General features: G+C 47.0%; 1 protein-coding gene across 1 annotated transcript; it reads right to left on the reverse strand.

Moving 5' to 3' along the window:
• Positions 1-14,760: 14,760 nt before the first annotated feature.
• Positions 14,761-15,543, reverse strand: LRRC3C (leucine rich repeat containing 3C). Its single transcript, XM_044447169.1, has one exon. It carries the CDS (start codon positions 15,541-15,543, stop codon positions 14,761-14,763), a length of 783 nt encoding a protein of 260 aa, XP_044303104.1.
• Positions 15,544-26,145: the final 10,602 nt, after the last annotated feature.

The raw sequence follows: 26,145 nt of genomic DNA on the forward strand, positions 1-26,145 counted from the left end.
TGCAGTAAAGAATGAGCCAGGAACTCAGAGAAAGAGTTGCATCAAAGAACGCATCAAAGAAAGCATTCTAGATCCAGTTTGTTTTATATGCTCTCATAAAGGCATGTAACCAGTGTGTGCCACCATGCTGTTTGTTCAAGGTAAACCAGGAAGGTTAAGCAACTCTGGCTTATAGTTTTGTGCACATACTCCCAGAGCGCTCAGTATTAACTCCCCTTAGCAACCAGGGGTGTGCTACAGGGCTTTTCCCCACCCTTGCATATGTATATCTATATGTACACACATGTACAAATGTGTGTGTATGCAAAGCTGTATCTATTCAGAATCACTACACTAAATGCCTACAGCATCCAAGTAGAAGTACTTACTAGAATGTAATAATTTCTAGTTATGTACTGGTATGACCACCCTTGGACTGCATAAACTTCCAAGGCAGACCAGCATCAAAACCACAACACCTGCCATGCCCCATGCTGCTGAATTGTTCACCACAAGCACCCAGGAAGGCTTCCCTCTGGTTAGTGTGCACAAATAGCAGCTGGAGAATTCTAAGTGGAGCTCATGGAACACATGCAATACATGCACACATTATTCACTCCATCTCTAGGACATAGAAACTCCTTTAATAATTCCCCCTTTTTGCATAATGGACCCCCAGCATGCTCAGGATTGTAAAGGGATATTTAGAAATGTTGTGGAAGCCGTGCAACAGTTGAGGGCACAGATGTTGATTCAACAAGTTCGCCGCACAGGAAGCACCTGCGCAATCGAATGAAAAGCAGCCTTTCTCTTCCATGGTGCAACGGCGCTTGAGACACCGAAGCTTCCGGGTTGAAGTTGACCTCCACTTGGCCCTGACCCAGGTCCACGTTCATTACGTCTGTGAACTCTGAACCACATGGAGAATGTTTATTTGCATACCTGTGGATTGTTTAAAGATTTGGACCCTTGCCCTTTAGTCAAGAAGGCTCCCAGTGTGGAGTAGGGGCCAATTTTATGCAGGCCAACAGGTGGGCAGGAGGTTCAGACCTTTTCCTCAGCTCCAACCCCGAAAATAAGTCCAGCCACTCTGTTTTTGTTGATGCCTACGTATGATGCTTAGAAAGCTGTATCAGCATAGGGATGCATTTCATATACATCCATTGCTATGGATATATATGCATCCATGTATTTATGTGTCACTCCCCACACAAAAACAAAAACAAGTCTGCTTAGGAAGAGACAGGCAGGCAATTTTAGCTTTCTTGAGTAAATTTTGCTTGAGCTGGGTTTGTTTTAGAATATGTGCTCCATGTCTGCAGTTGCCTGCCTGGAACATATCTAAATCCAACTCACAAGAATGAGGCTGTCATTTCCAGCTGCCCATTTCTTTCCTTTTCCTTCAGCTTAGAAGTTTTTCTACCCGGGCCATTTGTGGTCATTCCCTACCCATGTTTGTTTATGAGCTCTTTAGACAATGCCATGGCTCTCCTGTTTCACTTCTCTTTGTAAGCAGTGCTGTCAGTGAGGTTTGCTTAAGGGCATGAAAAATGGGGTACCCCTGATGCTGAAAGAAAGGATGATTTCCTCTTGTGCATTTGCACTATTCTGCTATGCCACAGTGCTGGGGGTTACGTACCAGCAAAGCAAAAAAGAAAACACCTCTCACGTTGTGCTCAGATCTCAATTTTGCGTCGAAACTGTGGATTCATAGCCTTGTGTATATACTGTAAGTCCTTTATAGTGCACCCAGTTAATTGTTCTGTTTATATGGACATCAAATAATCCGTGGCATATCATTCAGGGCAACTCAATGCCTTAAGGTGTATTTTATGCCCTTAAAAAGGACTAAGCTAATCATCCCCTTTACATCCCATCACCTAACCGGCCTTTGCAGTCAGATTGTGAAAGCAGCATCTATTTCTGTCCCAGCCAACATAAGCACCCTTCCAAGAACTTCTGTGTCTATGACTCCTCACAGAGCAGTCATTTTAAAGGAGACTAATAACAAGGCAATTGGATTCATATGGCCATAGATGACCTTGAATCACACTGAAATGATTTAGAAAAGCTGCTTGAACTTTACTTCAACATTTCACCACTCGGACCAAAGGTGATGTGGGGCAACACTTTTGGGTGCTCTGCTCACACGCCTCTGCACAGAAGCCTCGCTCAGCACTTGGCACTGTGTGCGAGGCCACTCCTGCTCCGTTCAGCGCCGCTTTGCTCTTGCACAGCCTGGCTTGGGCAGGACCTGCACTCGAGCCACTTCCATTTGGGAGGGAAGGCAGACACGGCTTTCACTGACTGCTGCCAGGGCACATGCTGAGGAAGACAGCGCAGTTCCTACTGTGCAGACAATGTGACCTTGTGTCTCGCTCAAAGGCAACTGTGGGAGGAGGAGGAGAAGTTGGAAAGCTGATGGGAAGTGGCCTTCAAAAAAGTTGGGTTCCCCCCCTCATTAGGCATGTGTTGTTTGTTTGTTTAAAATATTTATATCTTCACTTCAAGTGAAAGGATGTCTCACCGGAGACCAAGGTCAAAATTATCCACACTATTGTGTTTCCAGTCACCATGGATATGAAAGCGGGACAGTTAAGAAAGCTTGTAGGTAGAAGATTGATGCATTTGAAACATGGGGTTGGAAAGAGTTTTGCGAATTCCTTGGGTCAACAGAAAGATGAACAAGTGGCCATAGATCAATTTCAAGCAGAACTTTTCCTAGAAGCAAAAATGACAAAACTGAGACTGTCATACTTCAGACCCATCATGGGAAGGCAAGACTTCCTGGAGAAGAAAGCTAGGGAAAAGTTGAAGGCAGAAGAAGAAAAGGAAGACCAAATATGGGATGGACTGATTCTATAAGGGAAGCCACAGTCCTGAATTTACAAGAGCTGAGCAGGACTTGCCACGGATGAGCCATTTTGGAGGTCTTTCATTCATAGGGTCAACAAAAGTTGGAGACAACTTGAGGCACGTCACAACTAACACATACCTCTAGAGCATTTGCATCAAGTTGCTCCTTGAGGCAAGGGGAGAGCATCATTGCATTTATTCTCCAGTCCATTGGAAAAGTCGGAGAGAGAGAAGCCATAGGTGGGGAAGGCAGAAAAGCAACTGAGGACAGACTGTGCTTCTCTCCTTCTCAGAGTTGCTGCTGTTTCTGGAGGATGCATGAAGCTTCCTCTTGTTCCACCACTCTCTGCCCCCACAACCCGCTGAAAGTACTCCTCTCCCCCATAGAAGAGCACTGCAAGTTTGGCACACTCTGAAATATGCACCGCAGGAAAAAGGCAGCATGTAAAAGTGCCATGATGTTACTGCTCTGAAAAAATCCAGGATATAACGGCAGAAAGAGTGCAAGGAAGTTGGTCTTAGGGTGAGCGTCCTGTGAGGCCAGGTATTGGGATGCCGATAGAAAGACATCGTCTAGATCAGTTCCAGAGCCCTGACCCCGTCGGGCTCCTGCTGGTAGGGCAGGCAGAATGCTGGAGGCATCTGGGAATAGCCCAGCTATAAAGAGTTTTCATTTTTCAGAGCCCATCTAAATCCCTCTAAAATGCTGGGGACGGGAGTAAGACTGGAGAGGCTCTTGGATCCAGCAGGTGCCCAACCTCTCCCTCTGCGCCTCACAGTGGCTCGGAAGCTCCCCTTCCCATGTTGTACACTAAAATCAAGATACATCTAATGGTCTGAACAGCAGTTTATTTCCACTCATCTGGGAGCAAGGCCCATTGAGCCCAATGGGACTTACTTCTGAGTATAAAGTTGCACTGCTTAGAGGCCCAGGAAGGAGGATGACGTTTGAAGAACTCTGGGGCACATGTGGGTGGGCATTTTCACCCTCTCAGGGGCAGGGTGAGGGTTGTACCAGGGACAAGAACCAGCCAATGGGAGGGACTCCCAGTTTGGCCAATGTCAGCACTTGGGTTCCCAATGATGGCAAACTGCTTTCAGCAGGACGTCTGGCACACTCCTTAACGGGTGCCTTCCCTCACCAAGCCGCAGTGTGCAGGAGTTCTAACCTAGCCTATCCCTTCCGATTTCCCCGTTTCCAAGGCTGTAATGTGATCCTGAGGGCTCTGCCCATGACCTCATTCTCCTGTTCACAAACGCCCAACAATTTTTATTGTTCTATTCATTCAGTGATAAGGTAGGATTACACGCTTTCGCCCGAGAGCTGGATTACAGTGTCTTGTTACTAAAACCTTCATTCCCAGAACTCTGCAATAGTGAGATTATCACTACTACTATTATATTGCATTTATATCCCAGTGCAACTTATGAAGTTCCATTTTGTCCTCACAGCAACAACCCTGTGAGGTAGGCTAAGAGTGCGTGACTGGGCTAAAGTCGCCCAGTGAGCTTCATGGTGGAGCAGGGCTAGGACCCAGCTCTCCCAGTCTCTGATCCAACACTAACCACCATGCCACATCGGCTCACCTAAGTCCAGAAGAAAGGGGTCAGGCACCCGAAGGAGTCAGCCCTCCGCCCTGGAGAAGTTTCCTCTGTAGAGGAAGAAGGGTGGAAAAATCTGTGGTCTCCTGGCACAAATGGACTTTCCTTACATGCAACCCGAAGGGACACGTCCCCAGAACGCATCCCACCTGGAGTCTGCAAGGCTCCAAATGCCTCTGCTGCTTTTTGGGACCCCCATCCCACCTCTGAACACTTCCCCTCTCTCCTCTTGGGCCTCCGAGCCATGATGATGATGGATGTGGACAGAGTTCAGATCCAGTGATGCCCAGGACCTTCCACCCACTGGAAGGAATTGGTGAGGCCCACGTCTTGGACTTCAGACCCAGGCATCTTCTGGAAGGGGCAGGTGCTGCATTCTGGCAGTCACAGGCTCTTGCCTTTTCCTGAGTAGAGAAAAGTTTGTTTCTAGATGGCCCTAGGAGAGGGGAGGCAGGTAGGAGGCAGGTAGGAAGAGGAAAAGGGAGTCAGGAGGTGAGAAGAAGGAAAATATGGAGGGAAAGAAAGAAACAGATCAGTAATATTCTATTCACCTTCAGCTCTGATTTCTGGGCCCTCCTCAGGCAAAAGCAGGGCCATCCATCAGTCCCTCTAGAAAAACGAGTCCTGGACTGTTCCACACTGATCCTCTTGTGCAGCCATGCAGCTTGTTGCTGGACAGCTCCTTGCCTGGTGGGAACCAACCAGTATCAAGAGGGGAATGGAATATTTCCAGCAGGGCTTTCATAGGCTATCATACAAGAAAGTTGCTTTCAGCATCCAAGCCTTGCCTTGTGGATTCCTACTAAAACTTCTAGCTTAGCTTTGCAGAAATGAAATCCCTTATCAAGGGGAGTTCTATAATAGCAGAAGTGTCTGTGCAAGGCCAAATGACAGTAATGCTCCCTTTAACAGGATTAACCTCCTTCACTTATGGCAGTGCCATAGAATTATAGAACGCTAGAGTTGGAGGGGGCCAAGAAAGCCATCAGATCCAACCCCCTGCGGTGGCGCTTCACCAGTTTACACCATCCCACTCAGATAACTGTCCAGTTTCTTTTTGAATGTGATGACCATACAAGGACAGAGGCAATCTGGTGGACATCATATAATTGGACTTCAAAAAGCTTTTGACAACATGCCTCACCACAAGCTCTCAAGTAAATTAGTTACAGAACAGGAATCCAAGCTTTCTTCAAAATGGTGGGACAGAGGTAGCTGTGTTCCACAAGACTCAGTATTAGATCCCACAAGGATCATACTGGAATTAGCCTAAGGAAGAGCAGGCAACACGTAGCCCCATGAAGCCCTCAGCCTTATTTTCTGTGTCCCTTCCCTGATGTCTTCCTCATTCTTTCCCACCCAAGGGAGAACCTGGCAAGAAGATGGGGCATAGGTGAGCTCAGAGACCTGGCTACTAAGTGTGGCAGCTTCTGCAGGAGCAGCGTATTTCAGAAAGACTTCCTAGCCCCTGACCCTGTGGCCGGCTGAGTCTCGGGAATCACACATGCACCTGCCCCATCTTGTTCTTCTTGTGGCAGCGGCGGCAGCTGGACCCATTGTGTCCTGCCTGTGACTGTGCAAAACATAGGAGAGAGAAATCAGCAGGGGAAGGAGGACACAGTGGAACTTGGAGGGCCCACCATGCAGTGTAGTGGCTACAGCAGCATAACACTCAGAAAGATGCTGTAGCCACTGGGCTGGACAGCCTGGCCTCCAAGCTCACACCTGTGCCTGCTCTCCTCCTGGTGTCTTCATCCGAGATGCTGCATCCAGTGAGGTGACAGAGCCCCACTGGGGCTAGGGAAGGGTTAGCATTTCAGTTCAGTTTGCTTCTCATAAACATTTACCAACCTTTCTTCATATTTAAGGGGAAGGGGAGTTGAGGTCTTACTATGAATGTGGGAGAAACCAAAATGGGTAGAATTGTCCCTCCAGGCCCAGAGTTTTGAGTGCTTGGCTCTGAATGGCTAGGATCTGATTCCCCGGACATTGCACAAGTACCATCTCTTCTTTCCAACAAGAGTCTCCTCTTATCAGCTGTTTGGCTGATAGGTACAACATGGCCTTCTCCATCTGAGGACAATGCTTACCGAGCAGATGCTCGAGAATGTACTATTATTTCATTAGAAAAGGAAGAACTTGCCTCAAAAATGTCAAAGAGAATCCGATATATTCTGAAACTGATATATTAATCCATCCCTAACTGGGGATGAAAGAGACCATAATGGGGAGAGAGAGAAAGGGGGGCGGGGAAGGAGAGCAAAAAAGTAGAACTGTAGAATTGGTGAGTGTGTGAGGGAGAGGGAGAACATGGATCAATGGATGGAGTGTGACCAGGACAGACAGGAACAGTCATCGTGCCACACTGTTTCTCTGCTCAGATTCAGAATGAAGAGAAACTGTGACCTCAAGAGGAAAAGGAAACACAGAAACACAGAATCAGGGTGAGTCAGAAGGGGTCTCCTGGGCCGCCTAACCTGGCCCCGGTCCAGCCAACCCCGCTTGTGACATGCCTACTTTCTGCACGTCCAGCAGTGCTTCCAGATAATGCTCTGATGATGCAGCAGCCTGGCTAATTCATGGAACTTCATGGGGTGGAGGGACGCTAGATGTCATCTTCTTCGCAGAACTCTCTTGTGCTTTCCCACGGCCTCTATTCTTTTTTTCTTCCTTAATGCAGAAACCCATTGAGAAAGAAAAAGTGGAAGAGATGCCCTTTGACTGGAAGCAGGGAGTGATGGGGGTGCTCTGGCCGTGTCCACCCCAGCACATAGCCCTCCAAGGGAATGATGCCTTCACAGAGCAAGGTTCCTGACCATGGGCTGATAACCCAGGCAGGGAATGGCGGAACAGCACGTGCATGACAGTCACCTAACCAAACACAGACCAACAGCAGGAGCTGCTAACCCTGATGTTGTGGGGGAAGACTCCGGGCCTAGCAGAGAGTGTCTCTTTTAAGCTTTAGCTTTTGAGAGCTGGAATACTTTAGGGGTTAAGTCTGGACTGGAAAGATCGCTGGTTCAGATCGCGTGCCACACAGCGGATCTGATGTCACTCACTTGGTGAGTGGTCCTATGTAAGCCACCAAACTCTTGAGTGGTACCAGGTACACACCGCAAAAAGAATATTTCTTTATTGCTACATTTCAGACTATGAAATAATGGGTCTGGTCAACTCCAGGACCTTTATTCACATGAAAACGTACTCCCACACATTTTGGAATCTAGCTAGCTGATTCTTTGTGTTTGTTGCTTGTGCCACTTCCTCTGCTACTCACTTCCTGATTATTATCCTCTAAAAAAATAAAACAACCATTATGATATGTGAATTACTTTCCAACTTCAAGAAGCAAAGCACGTCTGCTTAACCTGCTTATGACTGGTGAAATAAACAGTCCTCCATCTCAGCCAGAGGAGACACTGCCCATATTCCAACTGTGGTTTCTGAATCTTTAGCAGCTGCCGCCTGCTTATATTAGAAACATAGAAACAGTGTGAGTCAGAAGGGACCTCCTGGGCCATCTAGTCTGACCCACGGCTCCAGCCAGCTCCACTCATGAGAGGCCTACATGTGCATGTCCAACCTATCCTTAAACACCCTCACTGTTGGGGATTCACCCACCTCCAGTGGAAGCCCATTCCATACCACAGGGGTCCTAACTGTCAGGAAGTACTTCCTAGCATTCACCCTAAATCGTGGTTCTTTGAGCTTTGCTCCATTGGAATGCATCCTGCCCTCCACTACCAGGGAAAGGGTCATGACCCACCTCTGCATGGCTCCCCCTCACATACCTGTATGTCATTAACAGGTCCCCTCTGAGTTTCCTCCTCTCAAGGTCGAAAAGACCCAGCTCCCTCAGTCTCTCCTCATATGGCTTACCCTGCAAACCAGCCACCATCCTAGTGGTCCTTTGCTGCACTGATTCCAACCTTGCTATATCCTTCTTGTAACGAGAGGCCCAGAACTGAACACAATTCTCCAGCTGCGGGCTCACCAGAGTCATCTAGAGTGGCAGTAATACCCCTCTCGATCTAGAAGCCACGTTTCTGGCTATGCATCCAAGAGTGGCATTCGCCATCTTGGCTGCCACGTCGCACTGCTGGCTCATGTTTATCCTGTAGTCGACCAGCACCCCAAGATCCCTTTCGCAAGTGCTGCTCTCCAGCCACTTGTCCCCTAACCTGTATTTATGATGCCCATTCCTATGCCCCAAGTGCAAGACCTTGCACTTATATACATTGAATGCCATCCTGTTGTCCCCTGCCCACTTCCATAGTCTGTCCATATCCTTCTGGATCCAGAGTACCTGCTCCTCAGTTGTAGCCACCACCCCCATTTTAGTATCATCTGTGAATTTCTCACCCTCTCCTCCAGGTCATTGATGAAAAGATTGAACAGGATTGGTCCCAGAACTGAGCCCTGGGGCATCCTGCTCGTCACCCAATGATTCTCTTCGACTCCCTTGCCTTCCAATACCCTCTCCCAGGAGACTTTCCCCAGTTTGGTCTTCAATTTACCAAAGTTGGCCCTTGTAAAGTTCCAGCTTCTAATACTTTATTTATTCATTTATTTACATATATTTATAGGCTGCCTATAATTGCTGAGGCCTTCCTAGGCAGCTTACAATGTAAAACATTCCAAGAGTAAAAACACATTAAAAACCAATTAAAACATTATCATAGAGGGCAACCAAAGCTGTCCCCATCCCATACCAAGGCCTGGTACTTGACCTGCCACTCATTCCCATTCCCCTGATCTCAAAGCAAAGGATGGAGTGATCACTTCCACCCAGAACTGCCCTAATCTGCACCCCTTCTATCAGCTCAGAGTTAATCTCAGACACACTGGCCCTTTTTTGCACAGGGATACTCTCCTGGAATGTGAGAAATAATAACCCATAACAAGAAGGGGGTCATTAACCAGGTGCCATTCTTTTACTCTAAAAACAAAAAAAAACAAAAAACAGAAGTATGTCTGAAGCTCATGGAGATTACAGATAATAGTGCCTGGAGTTCATTTACATATTCTGTTACTCTAAGCACAGTACTATTACTAACTCTCTGCAAACTCATGCAGACATTACACCAGTTACCCATTGCCTCCTATTTCTGGAGCTCTTTGCAGGTGAAAGTACTTAAAGTGCAGTCTATTTAATGCAGAGAGAGCAGATAATACAGAACCTACCAGCAAGTTCTCCATTCTCAAGCTTCCTTCACTTCAGGCATCCCATAGTTTGGAAACCAGTGCGGCAATACTAACTCATCATGTCCGTATGTGTGTCTTGGAACTGCAAAATCCTCTGCACAGATCACTGAGGATTCCACTGATTACATTGATCAAACCTCTGGGCTGTATGTCCCTGGTCCTATTTGCTTACCTTTTCATTGCTTGCTCAGCAGTTGTAGCCTCACTGGCCACTGGAATGGTTTAGTAAGACTTGTAGGAACTTCAGTCATGCCTTTCTTCCAGAGTTTCTTCATCCTTTCAGTCTGTGGAGCTTTAGCCTTTGATATCTAAATTCTCTTTCTCTATGGCTGCCTAGGATTTTGCCTGGCAGGCTTCTCTGCTGAATTGTCCAGTTTGGAGAGCTGAAACTGTGACTGGAGCTTCTGAAAGATCATTCTGCAAGGACAGTTGGATTTGCTTAGCATTCTGCTGTACGTGGGCTTTCCCTGGGCTCCAAGTTAAAGCTCTGCCAGTGTGACCTTAATAAATACAAACCTGTTGTTGTTTAGTCGCAAAGTTGTGCTCGACCCACATGACCCCATGGACAACATTCCTCCAGGCTCTCCTGTCCTCCACCATCCCTCGGAATCCACCCAAGCTCTCACCCACTGCCTTGGTAACTCCATCCAGCCACCTCATCCTCTGCCGTCCCCTTCTCCTTTTGCCGTCAATCGTTCCCAGCATCAGGGTCTTCTCCAGTGAGTTGTTCCTTCTCATTAGGTGTCCAAATAGAAACCTAGGTTTCATTTAAAATGTTTATTCCTTTTTCCTGCCAACACCCTCTTCAAGATCTCTCCTCCACCCAGCACCCAGCTGCAGCTGCACTTTAGAAAAAAAATATAGCTTCTCTGGTTATCCTCAAAGATCCCCCATTCTGGAAAAGAATAGATAAATGTGTGGCAGGTTTGCATATAACATTGGCATTACGCTGGCCAGAAAAGCCAATGGCCAACTGGGTTTCATTAAATGGGAAGTTTATGTAGCACAGTATCCTGTCTCTAACAAGAGTCAGCATATGTGAGGTACAGAAGCTGGAACAACTGTTCCCTGAAGCGAGCATGGAACTTGGCCTTTCAGGGCAAAATACTTGCATGGGGTTCTGCTCACAGGTGTTCCACCAACAGAAGGGGGAGCCAATGTGCACCAATTTCCTCTGGAGCCCCCCAAACTCTTCTACTGAAGGTTGATGGAGCCTCCAAAGCAGTGGAAGGGGGTGGGAAGAGGAGAAAATGGCCTTCTCCCATTTGACCACTAGGATCTTCCACTGGGTTTGGCCCCAGCCCTGAATGGAAGAGCTTCGTGGACAGTTGGTTAGGATCAATATCCCTGCTGGTGGACGGACCAAGGATGCAGCCCATGTAGCGTTTCCACTGCAGGGAGCAAGATGCCTTACACTGTCCTTGCACAGATCAACTTCACATCCCTTGTGTGAGAAACATTTGCAAAGACAGAAAGAAAAGCAATACACCTTCTAAAATGTCTGTTGAATTTTTGTTTATTTGTCTTTTTCATGGGAAAAAAGTTTAAATAAATAACATTTGAAAAACAGGAAATACTTTGTTTATCACCAGGGTATTTTTATTTTTTTTCCTTTTTTGTGCGTGTGTATAGGTTTTTAGTTACCATTCTGGTTTCTCAGTGTTTTCTCTGCAGGCAGCTCTTGGTGGCTGCCGACACTGTGGCGGAGGAGTCCTACTGCATACTGGGAATGTAGAGAAGAGGTACTGAGTTTGAAGAGCTCAAGGCATAAGGCTGCTTATCAACAGAGAAAGAGAGCATATACATTAGGGTCTTTCTTCTCATCCTCCATCCATGGTCACAGTGGAAGGTCAGCTGACTTCTGGATCCTCAAATGAAATATTCGGTGACCAGTGCTCCGTTACTTTGATGGTAGGCTGTTGTGGTGCATTCTCTTTCTTCAAAGGAAGGCGTTTCGGCTTTTATTGGTAAGGAAACAGAAGAAGGAACCTCTTGAAGAACGAGGGGAGACGTTTGCTACAAAGTGGTAGGACTTGCAAAAATGCCCACCCACAGAAAACCCTGCCCTGAAACACCCGACTAGAAAGCTCTGATGGAGGATGTCTCTCAACAAAGGGCACTTGAGAGTATGGCAGGCAGATGCAAGCTCCATCTCTTGACCCTCTTAGGGCAGAGCAGAGTGTCATATGGTCTAGAAACCTGGCAAGGTGTAGTTCCCCAAGTAGGAACCAGGTAGGCACATGAGGAATACAGGTGGACATCTAGGTCACATCTGCAGTCTTGGGTGGTGTGCCACAGATGTATCCCTTGCCCACAGCTCCATCTCCAGTTTTTAACACCTTCAAGGTCTGGAGTGAGTACAAATATCCTCCTAAGCCCAGCATACCTCCCTAAGGTCCTCTGTAAATACTTCTTCCAGTGGTTGGAAAAATCTTGACAAAACAACCCTTCAGTGTGGCACATTGGTATGAATAAAGGTGGTGCAAAATTGGAAAGCAGGAGACATCCGCCTGGGCAATGTTTTCTACTGGCCCTGTGTATCAGCAGGGCCATGACAGGAATTACCTCTTGATCCTTTCTTCATTCACAAGAAGAGTCCACTCACACAAGCAGCACAGTATGTGAGCAGGGAGCCGGTGGACCTCAGCCGTGGCAGCTCCCTCCAACTGTAAGGCATGTTTCAGATCCTTGGAGACCGCAGAATGTACCCCCACTGCGCGCAGGGGGCTTCTCCCTCCCATGGATGGAAACAAGAGGGAAGAGCAGGTGGGTACTGAGTACCAGCAAACCTCTTTCACACCACATTTCGACCACATGCATCACAGAGTTCACAGTCTGAGCATGGCAATAACCATGAACTCTAACCTTCCTTCGCCTGGTGCTTTCCAGATGCGTTGGGCTCTAATTCCCCCCATCTCCAGCCAGCTTGGCGACTGGTTATGATAGACACGGTAGTCCAACACATCTGGAGGGTGACGGCTTGGCGAAAGCAGATGAGATCTTTTTTTAAAAAAAATCACTGCTCAGGTGTGGCATTGTCGTTCACACAAATAGACCACCTCCACGAGTGAAGAAACAACAAAAAGCGACATGTGAACTGCCCCACCTTTCTTCCACAGGTTAATATTTCTAGTTCTGACCAACAGAAAGAAAACAATACACTTGGGGAACCTGGATTAAGTTCTCTTCAAATGCGGGTCTAAAACTGTGTTCATTTTTGAAAAAGCCCCAAAGAACATAACCCCATTATTCTATTCTATACCATACCTGTAGATGTGTCTCCTATATCTCATGTTGTACTACTTATCCAAGTATTTATACTACTGAGCCATACATCCATATGCATTTCATTCGGATGGGGAGAAGTGAAGCATTCCAGCAAAAGGATATCCAGCTATTGCTACAGCACATATAAAAAGTTGATCCATTTTGAAAACCACTGACATTATGTGGTTGGATTTTCAGATTATGAGTATGAGGATTATTATTGATAATATTGTTAAGTCCAGAAAATTTAGCAAAACAAGGGTGTCATGTTCCCCGTGAAAAATGTTCTTAGATGCTATACATTTCTTGGTAATGTGACATTTTGCCTATAAGTGTCCCTATAAATATTCTCGGGTGGATGATCAATGAGTCTTTGTTGATTTCCAGTTGGGTTTGTTCTGGTTTTTTGTGTTGTTTTTAAGTTATTTTATCAAAATGCTTAAAGCTCTGCAAAAAAATCATGGGGAGTTTCGGAGTCCGACATTACTGTTGCAATGACTCAGTCATTTGTAGTAAGAGAAAACAGGTCAGCACAATCACCCTGATCCAATGAAGGTACTCGTAATCCGTGGTAGGACAGGTTTCTGGCGCAGGTGGAGAAAAGGCTGCTGCCAGGGGCTCATGGAGGCCCCCACAAATTGGTTGGTGTACAAGGCAGCACCTGACTGTAGGCACAGCTCCCCATCTGCAGAGCCTTCTGCTGCTCCTGCCGTTCCCTGGATCAAGGGAATTCGCGAACGTTTTCTTCATATTCTTCAAGAGTCAATGTGGGTATGATTTTGTTTCTACATTGCTTTAGTAAATTAAGGTTTTCCATCTCCTGGCAGGCTCAAGAAACAACTTCAACAGCAGCAAGAACTGTGAAAGAATGGCTTAAAAGTTCAAAACATTAATTCTTTCCTCTACCTTGCACTTAAATTCCAGCAAAGAATTTAAAAACAAATGCTTCTACTATGAAGAATCTTGGAGGGGAATTGGTGGTGCTGTTGATGTGTGTTCAAAGAGAATATTTAGCATTAGTGTGACAGTGTAATTTGTTTTGTCCTCTCTCATCTTGCACATTAATAACAGACTCAAAAGCCTCCAGCACTTGGTAATTACATCGAGATAGCTCTTTGGGGCTTTTGTACTCCAGGCCTTAAAATAGCCTCTCTGAAACTGCGATACTATGAACTCTTATGTAAGAGTAAGTCCCACTAAACACAGTTAGGAAACACAGAGTACAGCAGAATAATCTCCCTCCCAATTCCTTCTCTCCCTAGAACATTGCATGATGGGAACATATCCCAGCATGCAGACCGCTTGGCTTCTGATACCATACACCAGCTGTCCCCAACATGGTGCCCTCCAGATGTGCTGAACAACAATTGTTAGCATCCCCAGCTAGCATGACCCATGCTGACTGGGATTATGGGACTTGTAGTCCAGTACATATGGAAGGTGCCAGGTCGGGGGTGCTTGCCATATATTCAGAGAATGAGGGTTTTTGCAAATTCTGCATGATGGGCATTTCTAATGGGAAGCTGAGAAACAACATATTCAACCTGGCATTCACCCCAACTTTGACATCTGCCAAAGAATTCAACCATGGCTGTGACTTTGTCATGATTTTTGTTGTTCATTGCTTCAGAATGAATGTTGAGGGAGGCCTTTTATATAAGCAAGGCCCTCCCTCCCTCCCAAAGTAATTTTCTTTGTTTGCTTAATAACAGTCTTTTCAGCCATTGTGCATTCCAGCATATAGTGGACACGGTCCATCCAAAGTAGACAGAGAGGCGCTCTACCTACTCCAGCAGACCTATGTTCTTCTGAGGATATGTGGGGTGGGAGGGATTTGCTTTTTCCTTTGGGTCACACCACAGTGCTAATTGTAGATGACTCTTCTGACTTCTTCTGCTTGCTGGGCAAGGACTTGAGATACTCTAGGTGTCGTCGGGCATCTTCTTGGTTCTGCCGAACATAGTAGATCAAGTATGAGATCACCATGGCGAACCAGCCAAACATGGTGACCAGCATGGCAATGTCTGTGGTCTTTTTGTAGATGTTGCAGAAGTCTATGTCCCCAACCAGATGTAAGAAAGGCTTGCCAATGTGCTCCTTCCGTGCAGAGGCATCACACACGATACCATCAGAGGTGCCGGCAACCAGCTCGACTCTCTCAATGAGCTGTTGGAGTGTGCAGTCACAGAGCCACGGGTTGCTAGACAGGTTGGCTTTGGCTTTTACTGTGTTAAAGACATCCTTGTTGATGGACACTAGTTTGTTAGAAGACAAGTCCAAAGAATGCAGATTCTCTGACAAGCCCCGGAAGGCCCCCACTTCCACCCGACTTATGACATTGTGAGACAAATCTAGCTCCATCAGAAGGGGCAGATTCTGAAAGGCGTCATTTGGCAGGAAATAAATCTGGTTGTAATCCAGGTACAGCTTGTTGGTATCGTTGGGTATATCTTTCGGGATAACTGTGAGCTGAGCTTTGCTGCAACGGAAGGTCCTGAAGCCATCTTCAGTGGAGGGGTAGCAGCCCTTGGGAAAGGTGGTGGCTGAGTGGAAGCAAAAGGTCATCAGAACAAAACTCTGGAGGAGCAACCACATGGCAACGGAGTGGTAGATGAACCAGTCCAGAAGAGGCATGTCGGGACATCTGGATAACTGTGCATCCGCTCCGTCATCAGTTGCCTCTTTGGAAGACTGTGGCTTGGGGAGCGCTACCTGTGGGAAACACAGCAAGGGATACCACAAGGCCTGAAAGAATGTTTTGCCATCAGAAGAGAATCCCTCCCACCCCAGTGTTGCCATTGTGTACGGCCTGAATGTGAATATGCACTAGTCTTCCAGCAGAAGTGGGGAACCAGCTGTTGCTGGATGCTGGGTGTTGTGGTTCAGCAGTATCCAGAGGGTTACAGGTTTCCTAGGTGACAGCTAGTGTGCTGCCCAAGATATTGTTTCCCTAAGCGACAGCACTACTTGGCTCTGCAGCTGGGCCTGCCTGCCATGTGGGGGAAGCCTTGAAGGACACGAATTCCATAAGGCACACAGCGTCTGGAGTGAAATGTCCTGTTAAGATGATAGGCCTGTCAGTTGAAGTATGGGGGTGCTGGCCATGCTGTAACCACTTCTTGTTTCCAATAACCACCTTTATATGCTACCCCTGAGCGTTGTTGCCATGACGTCTGAACAGGAGCAACTTAGGGTTGTTTGTGGGTTAAACAATCCCATGTTAACCCACCGGTTCTGCTTGCTTGTGGGTTGAAGAAACTTGGGCTGTCCCCAGTGCAGGGAAGGTTTCCTGGTTCCACTGTCATAGCAGACACAGTGGACCAGCAGCCCAGTCTTCTGGGGAAGTTGGGGCAGAGGGGGAGGTTTGCACATCTCCCTCCCCAATTCATTAAAAAATGGGAATCCTCTTGGCACTCAGACTGTACTTCAATAATAAGGGGGGAATCATAGGCTAATAATGCTGGCAAATAGACCAGGCTTGTGAGCTGGGAAGAAGCAGCTCAGTTACTTTTCCTTTTGCTCCACTCACCGACCTGAGCATTGTCACAACAGTCAAAAATCACAAGCACAGACACAGATGCTGGGGCATCTCTGTGCTACAGACTGGCTTAGTAGTCATTCTGGGTCCCTAAGATGCCCCAAGACTGCAATTCTGGGAAGGTCATGAAGAATCTATATTTCTCAGCATCATCACTACACTACATTTCCCAGGATTCTCTGGGGGAAGCCATGACAGCCAGCATAAAACCAATGCAGATGCTGGGTGACTATGAAATTGCTTGCTTGCTAATACTCAGGGATGATCAATTGATGTTTCCATTGTGGGACTAATGACTGGAGATGCTCCACTAAATGGGGAAGCTCTTTGCACGACATAGGATGTGACTAATGCACTTCAAAAGCCACATTCAAGAGAAAAAGTGGTAGGTGTCATTTGAACTTGGGCAGATAGATGATACTGACAGTCACTGCCTGGAACTGGCTAAAGTTGAGACATTCTTGGGGGGCCATTGTTTTCTTTAGGAACCTGATATAGGATCAGTACATGCACTTCTCACTGTATGAGTTCATTCATTTGCCACCGTTTTTATATATGTAAAAGACGTATATTAAAAGAGATACTGTAAGTCTCCTGTGTGCCAAAGAATCTAAAAAAAGCCTTGCTACTTTATATTTCCCAACAGGGGCAATCTACCTTAGTGTTTTATCACAGTGCCACCCTGGCACAACACACAAGGAACTCCCCAGCCCATTGATCTGATGCTATTTCTGCCAGAATAGTAAGCTTTTTCCAACACCATTTTTTTCTGGGGGCGGGGTGGGAATGGGGATTGCTGTTTCTGTGTGCTATCAGGTCATGTGTGTTTCAATCTAGCAATATCATAACACTTACCCACTGAGTGGCTTTAAAGCTGCAGAACTTTTCTGATGACACTTTCCCCCACCTTCCCCCCCACTCCACCTTCATCCCATCCCCTCCTCTTTTCTCATGTGGATTTTGATTCTAGGGCCCCCTGCTGCCGCCTGAAGCAATGATGGAGAACAGAGCTTGCCGGCATCTGCTTTGTGTACCACAAGGAGCACAAGGGGCAAAAAGCAACAGTGGGAATGAGTACAGTACATGACCAGCAAAGGAATGGAACCCTCCACCCAGCAGAAGTGGGGCCTTCAAAGGAATATAAAGGAAGACTGGATCCCACTTGTTCTGCAGTTCGGTCTGTGAACGTGGCCAGAGTGCCTTCTAGTCCAGTTTGGTGCGATGCCTTTCAGTAATTGTGGGCAAAGGTGCTTGGAGGGATGCAGCCTACCGGAAGTCTGTTCAACCCTTTGTCCTTTGTAGCTCATAAAATCTAGCAGATGGAGTTTGATCGCCTGGGTGGAGGAGGTAATCAATGCCTGTTTATGAGATGTGGTGGTCCCAGCTGCCTCTAAAAAGGCAGCTGGGAGGCTGTTCCCAGATAAATCATTCTTGGACTCCAGAGATTGTAAGAACTATCAGCGAGTCATGAAAATCCCCGTATTCTGTGAACTGTTAGAGCGGGTGGCAGCAGCTGTGGGCACACCAAGCACTGCTGGACAGGTCTGTCTGAACCCATCCCAGCTCAGGTTCAGACCTTTGGCCCTCTCATGAACAACCTGCGTTGGGAAAAGGACAGGGCAGTGCAACTCTGCCACTTCTCCTGGGCAGCTCGGTGGCTTTTGATAGCACGGCATGTTCTGGAGCCTGGTGTGATGGTGTCTGGGCTCTGACCCATCAGGCCATTTGTAGAAGATACGGGGTTGTGTTTGGCCCATGGCAAGTGCACCACACGGTCCCAAGGTTCCATCTCCCCCACACCACATGCCTTTAAAATATCTGTACAAACTTTTAAGGAAGGCAGCCCGGGAATAGGATGAGTTATCTGTGTGCAGATCGTGCTTAAAGGGGGTTGTTCACAAGTGAGAGATGAACCAGTGAGAGAACTGAGCTGCTGCCTGGAAGTAATAATGGCCCAGGTGAAATCCAGCCAGTAAGATGATACGCAGTCCTGAAAAGGTCCTGTGGGTTGTGGCTTTTTCTTCAGGAGGTGGTCCTCAGCCTGTTCGAGGTGGCATCCCACTCTCCCAAGAGAGGGACATTCCCCATTTGGGGCTGTTCGAAATCTAGCTTTGTCACTAGAGACCCGAGGGACCTTAGTAATGAGGAGTCTAGTGTGTAACTTTCTCTGGACAGGGATATCCTAGTGACTGTTATTCATGCCCTGCTGACCTATGAACAACAAACTGCCTATTTGAACCTCTCAAGAAGCTGCAATTAGCACAGAATATAGCTAGAAGGTTACCAATTAAAACTAATCCCACATCCACCTGCCCATCAAGGCCAACTTCAAAGCACTCCTCCGAGAATGCCTACCCTCAGAAGCAAAGGCAGGGCAACCGAAGGGACAGCTTCCTTGGTTGTGCAATTTCCTCCCTCACTGGCACCCGCGCTGCTATCTTTCCGCCCGCCCCACAAACCCAGCAGCATGAGTTGCGTTTCCTGCCTCTCCAGCCCCCCACCAGTTTTCCTTTTGTTTTGCCAGCTGATGGCAAGAAACGCAGTTGCTCTTCTCAACTCACTAGTAAAATGTTCTGCTTTCACAGCAAGCTGGTTAAGGCCACAGTCCTGCAGCACACCATTTTAAAGTGTTGTCTCCTTTCTTACCTCCGAGCTGAAGCAATCGGACACCACCTTTGACAGGGATACCGACAGTGAGGGTACAGGAGTAGCAAAGAGGCCCTTCTTTGTCACCCCTGTACTCTCATTGCTGGCGTTCTCCCCCAAAGGCTGTGTCTGTTTACCCTGCTGCAAGCTGGATCGAACATTAGACAGAAACCCCATTACTAGAATGAGGTGGAGCTGCTCCCTCATCAGGCCAGATGCTCCAGGGCTTCCTTGCCCTGGAGTAACCCAAAGGAAGGAAGAGGAGGAGCAGCCAAAGTGGCTTCCGCCTTTAAGGGAATTACTTGGGGAACTCCCCAAGCCAGGGGGCCCCGGACCTGGCACCGACATTTTTGGTCTCCCAGTGCTTTTAAAAAATTGTAACGGCTGCTTGCAGCATTATTTTATGATTGCAATAATTTTAAAACATTATACTATTTAGCTTTTTCTATATTGTATAAGTACTGACTTTTTATGCATCTTTGTAAAGTCTTCTGGAAATGTTCTTGAAAGTACAGTAATCCGGCAAGCAAGCAAGCACCTGCTAAAGAACTCTTCAGTGGCACAGCATGGCTTCCACCAAGGTTACAGACTTTTGGCATGCTAGTACTCCCAAAATATGTGCACCAGACCAATAGGACTTCCAGCCACATGGAACACACAAGGTTGTTGTTTTTCATGCCCAGTGTCCTATTCAAACTGAGCCTGAGAACCTGGGGAGTTCTCAACAGTTTTTTTTTTTTTTCTTTTTAAAGAACAAGAATACAGAGATCTCTATCTCAAAGGAAGTTCAACCAGCAATGTATTGGTTTGAAATGCAAGCCTCTTGCAAGATCACAAGTACTAAATTCCATACCAGAGTGTCAAATTCCACCACTTAGCAGATGACAAACCCTGTCTTGGTTGTGGATGAAAGAGAAACAGCAGCTCAAATGACCAAGAACTGAGAAAGTGACACCAGTTAGCAACTGGTAGCTGCTGACGTTCTGAAGCAGAGACTTCTAAAAACCTGTAATTGCCTCCGTGTCCTGCTTAGAAAACTGTTCCTGACTGGCCTCCAGAAAACATACTGCCAGCAACCTATTAAGGTTGCCTAAGCTTAACTTCTGTTCTGTGAATATAATTACAACATAAAGGAAGTGTGGTCAGGCCTGCGGCGCAGCAAGTGCCAGGCACCTTGCAGGACTTCTGAGGTCCTTCTGTTGCAGAGCAGCCTCTTATGCCGCCCAAACCGATCCTGAAAACTTGGAGGTGCTCCCATTATCCCACTATTTATAGAGTAAGGGAGAGCATGCAGCCGGACACCTGCACATGTCTTGAACTGTCATGATCCTGGGAGTTTGGAGCAACAACATTTAATGGGCCTAAACAACTGATTAGAACTGCTCTGGCCAGATGTGTCATTCTCTGGAGGGAAATATAGGGGATACAGGTGATGGGAATCCTTGAGAATGTATAGTTAGCCTGTGGCTTCTTGAGACAGGTCCATTTGGGTGTGTGCCTAACAGGAAAAATACCCTGATCAGTATAGGCATAATAAGCATTCTCTTCTCTCAGATAATAATCAGTGTCCGGGTGTCAAGAAATGCTGCAAAAAAGGGGACACCAAAAAAAAAAAAAAAAAAAAAAAATCGGAGTTTGGGTTCTGTAAGCTAACAGCAGTTGAGAAGCTCTGTATCTTTGGGGTTCTCATGTGGGAGCACTGGACTTTGAAGCCAGCCTTCCCCATCCTGCCACCTTCTAGCTATGTTGTACTTCAACTCCCATCATTCCCAGAAGCATGGGGGTTTTAGTCCAACACAGCATGGCACCTGTTAGGGAAGGTAGCTTTAAATTATGCCTCCACCGATGCTCAAAATATTATGAAGGGCCACTAAACCTCCAGTGACCTAGGAAACCGAGCCTGGGAAGGACCTGCTCCCTGCAGCATCTGGCCATCGGGAGAAGCAGGTAAGCGTAACACTAATTAAACGGGGCCTCCACATTTCTGCAGAGGAGCTGGGATTGCCTGCGTGCTGAAAGGCTGGCCTGGCTACCACTTCCTGTTAAGAAAAGCTGTGGGAAATAATTTCGAGCCAGTGCCTGGATAAAGGCGTGACTCACAGGCAAAGATTACCTGCCACTAGGGCAAACCAGGGCCATGTTTCGCCTGCCTCAGTGGCCGACACACCGCCTCGCATGAGAAGGGTGAGCTCACCCATGCAAGCTTTGCAACCCGTGTTCTCCACCCAGTGTTCTTGCTGTTGCTAAAAATGAACCTGAACCGGAAAAAGTGATGTCAGCAGGGGGGGACCACCAACAGGGAAAGGAAACCTGATAGCAAGAGGCTCTGACCTGATGACATCAGATAAGCCCTTTGCAAAATGTCCCCCGCTTCCCACAATGCCCACAGCAGCCTTTGCCCTGAACAGAAGCACCTGCTAAATTGCACTAATGCAAAAGCTTGGCCTTGCATTCCTGGGGAAAGCTGTACTAGATGCAGGGTGGCCCAATGCCCTCCTCCACCCAGAACAGTCCTCTGTTCGAAGGACTGTCACACTCTTCCCCACTAAGGTGAGATACATTGTATTTTTATTTGGATTATAATTGAGTTGGGGCTATGCAGATAAATTGGCATGTGCAAATTTTATGCAAACAGTGCCCTTCTGTGATTCATCAGCAGCCATTCTAACCACACCCAAATACACAGATGGTACCCAGCTTGAGCCTTCTCAGCTGATGGGATGAGCAAGGAAGCAATTCTACATTAGGAAGTGATTCTGCAGCAGGCAGGTCTTGCTAAGGATGTCCATATTTCCAGAAAAGAAGATAGAAGCAGGTGGACTTAATAAATGTGTAGGCCCATCTACTTAGTCCCAAACCATACAGTCTTTTCTTGGCTTTTGCAAGTGTTAAAAACCTCAACATAGACCCTGCACAATTATATTTATTGTGCAGGTGTCCGGTGGGTCTGGAGGCAGGACAAATGCACCTGATATGTAGCATAGAAGGAACTGATTCCAGTCCTCTATCACTTGTTCTTAGTGTTAGAAGCTGTTGAAAGGCTTGTGGGGAAGCACATGCATTGCTCAATAAAACATAATTTTGCTAAATAAAATTTGGAGCCAAACAATTTTAGAGATGGAGGAGAGGGACAAAATCTCACATTCTTTTTGTACACTCAAGATCTTTAAGATGCATTTTCTATTGTAAGTAATTTTTAAAGCCAAATTAAAAACAAAAACACAAAATGGCAAAAGCAGCAAAAAATCTGAAACATTGTGTTGTGTTATGCAACTATTGATAGCTGAATTGTCTGCCTTCCTCTTCTCTCCCCATTCTGTTTTCCCTTTCTATCAAGTCCATTAGACTGTAAGCCTTTGGACAGAGGCAGTATTAACTTCTAATTATTATTATTATTATTATTATTATTATTATTATTACATTTCTATGCCGCCCCTTGCCGAAACCTCGGGGCGGCTTACAACATGATAAAATACATTGAAATACAATAGTACATAATAAATTACCATTAAATATAAAAATACAAAAAATACATTGATTTACAAATACAAAATTAAAATTATCAGTATAAAATAAAAATATAGGATGAGAAAGAGAAGGAAGAAGAAGTTGCTCAGGCCAGATCATATGTTTTAACAATTGAAATGATGTTTAAATAAAAAGGTCTTTACCTGGCGCCGAAAAACCAGTAACGACGGTGCCAGGCGGACCTCTTTGGGGAGTGAATTCCATAGGTTGGGCGCCACCGCAGAGAAAGCCCTCCTCCGGGTACTTACTCTCCTAATTTCTTTCATGGAGGGTTCCCGGAGAAGGGACTCTCCCGCAGATCTCAAAGGGCGGTCGGGCATATACGGACGTAAGCGCTCGTTCAGGTAGCCAGGACCCAAGCCGTTTAGGGCTTTGTAGGTCATAATCAACACCTTGAATTGGGCCTGGGCTTCAATGGGAAGCCAGTGAAGCTGACGGAGGACTGGAGTCATGTGAGCATAACGCCCCGTCCCCGTCAGCAACCTGGCAGCTCTATTTTGCACCAATTGAAGTGTTCGGACTGTCTTCAGGGGAAGCCCCACGTAAAGCGCGTTACAGAAGTCTAGGCGGGAAGTCACCAGCGCGTGTGTCACCGTCGCCAGGCAGTCGTACTCCAGGTAGGGGCGCAGCTGATTAATCAGCCGAAGCTGAAGGAAGGCGTTCCTCGCCACCGCTGTCACCTGAGCTTCCAAAGAAAGCTCCGGGTCGAGGAGTACTCCTAAGCTGCGGACCTTATCCCTAAGAGGGAGTGTTGCAGCATTCAGGACCAGGTCAAATCCACCCTCTCCGAAACCCGATCCGCCAACCAACAGGACCTCCGTCTTGTCTGGGTTGAGTTTCAGTTTATTGGCCCTCATCCATTCCCTTACCTCGGCCAAGCACCGGTTCAGCACAGCCACTGCCTCACCTGGATTAGTGGAGAACGAGAGGTAAAGCTGGGTATCATCAGCGTATTGATGATTCCGCAGCCCACACCTCCTGATGACCTCTCCCAGCGGTTTCATATAGATGTTAAATAGCAGAGGGGATAGAATGGAGCCCTGTGGTACCCCATGGCATAGCTGCCATGACGTAGAGACATGGTCCCCCAGCACTACCTTCTGGAATCGACCGTCGAGATAGGAGCGGAACCACTGCAAAGCAGTGCCTCCAACCCCCAATCCTGCAAGTCTATCCAGAAGGATACCATGGTCGATGGTATCGAAAGCCGCCGAGAGGTCCAGAAGAACCAACAGGGATGTACTCCCCCTGTCCTTCTCCCTGCACAGGTCGTCGTACAGGGCGACCAAGGCAGATTCAGATTCAGATTCAAGGCAGATTCAATCCGGGTCTGAAGCCGGATTGAAAAGGATCCAGATAATCAGTTTCATCCAAGAGTGCTTGGAGTTGTCCCGCCACCACTCGCTCCAACACCTTGCCCAGAAACGGGATGTTGGCCACAGGTCTATAGTTAGTGGCCATCTCTGGATCCAGTGACGCTTTCTTCAGGACCGGTCGTATTACCGCCTCCTTTAAAGGGACAGGCACTCGACCCTCCCTCAGAGAAGCGTTAATCACTTCCAAAATTCTAATCACTGCATATTACTTAAATTAGTTGGCACTTTTTAAATGAAAAATAGTGAGAAGGATAATCGTAACCCTGAAATGTTGCCAAACATGGTAAAGAGCTCTTAGTGCTTGCTTAGTCACATTGACCCCAAGGCTACCCTTATGATTAGTCACTTCCCAGGCCAAAAAAATCCAGATTTTCTGTTATACAGGTTGATCAGTGGAAGAATACAGATAAAGAGTTGTGAACAATCAATTTACATGCAGCTGAATATTCTAGAGGTCAATGGAGTACAAAGTAATCCGCTCCTTTCCCTCAGTCCATGATGTAGCAGGGAAAAGGGAAACAGTCCTTCCAGCTCAGTCCCTTCATTAGTTCTCCTACCATTGGGCTCTTCCCATGAGCCTTTGCATACAGGGCAAAACAGCACTGCAGTGGTTGGCCTGTCCCACATCTGTGCACCCACATTGCGTGCGCATGTGCACAAGCTCCGCATGTCTGGGCTCACACGCACAGTCCACAACTGCACTGTTCGCAGGGTGTGAAGTGCATACAAGCACTAGCTGCATATATCTTCACACACATTTACTATACACACAGTCTCAGGGAGGAGGGCTAACCTGCTTCCTGCCAAGAACAAGAACCAATTTTCCTCAGCTATTAAAGGCTACTCTTGAAGCAGCACATGATCTTCAACCACAGACTCCCGGAGCCCGATTCAGGTCCCTTCCCATGTGAAGCGGCTGGCAGGATCAGAATCCGCTGGTGCTTCTCTTCTCTCTCTGATCTGCCATTGCTGCAATCAGGGAGGTGCAGGACTTTTGAAAGTGGACGGGGGAATAAAGACGTAGCCCCATTCAAAAATGCAAATATGTGTGGTTGTAGGTGCTTTGGACTAAAACTGCCTTGTCTTGGCTACACTGGCCAGTTCGCTTTGCACAGTTCACAGAAAAGTCACAGGGAGGAGTAGACAAGGAGAGGGAGAGGGTAGTGAAAGGGACACATCAGAAACATCTGAAGTGTCAGTAGCAAATGCATTTCCTCTGGGTGGTATATTTTTTAATGACCACTAAAACAGGGATCTTGGCAAGTCTTGTGGGAGCAGCTAACCAGAAAGCCTGCAAACATCATGGCGTTTAGAAGAGCAATGCAGCTGTTAACAGTGACTGGCTGGGTTACCCAGTGTGACACATGGAAGAATGAATCAACTAGTGGAAGAGTAAAGGAAGGACCAAACAATTGAATAACAAGCAAGAATTGGAAAACGAACCTTTAAGAACAAGACAATCTCTCTTGTAAGTGCATTTGGAGAGAAAGGGATATTTCAGTGACACCATATTCTACCATCCCCTGAAAAAGTCATTTCCCCCATTCAAAAAGTGGGGTGGGGAACACGTGACCAGCCTGACTCCCAAAGTTCAGGCCCCTGCCAGACCCAATCCAACCTGCAGGGGTTGATCCAGGAAGGTGCAAAAAGGAATCTCTGCATGTTTGGCTGAACATGCTTAGACGCCGCCCCTCCCGCTGCCAGTGGGAATCCCAACAGCCCTCTGTGCATCCGTTGAACGTGAAAGGGAATAACTTCCATGGGGCACTTCTGATTTGCCTGTGGAATGTCTAGCAGGCCTCCAAACCAACCTATTTCCAAGAGTGAAATCAGGTCTTTTGGTCTGGGCCAAAACATGCCAAGGCCTACTTTAACACGTGCATGGAATTATTAACCTGGCAGCTGCCTCTGCAAGTCATGCCTTGCAGAGTTTAAGGACAAGCCTGCATTTTCTATGCAGTCCCAAAAGTAACTGGAGCTGTGCGATTCTCCTCCCTCAAAATGCAACTGAAGAATTAGGTTTGGGGTCACAGTAGGGAGGAGGGGTGAGGCACACTGAATCCCCAACTTGAATCCCCAGCACCTGCTGGCCCTCTTAAGGAAAACAAACCGGTGCTCAACCAACAGAAAGTTCCGCCCTGTTCTAGT

This window comes from Varanus komodoensis, unplaced genomic scaffold, assembly GCF_004798865.1.
Source record: "Varanus komodoensis strain SLA01 unplaced genomic scaffold, ASM479886v1 scaffold50, whole genome shotgun sequence".
NCBI lineage: Eukaryota > Metazoa > Chordata > Lepidosauria > Squamata > Varanidae > Varanus > Varanus komodoensis.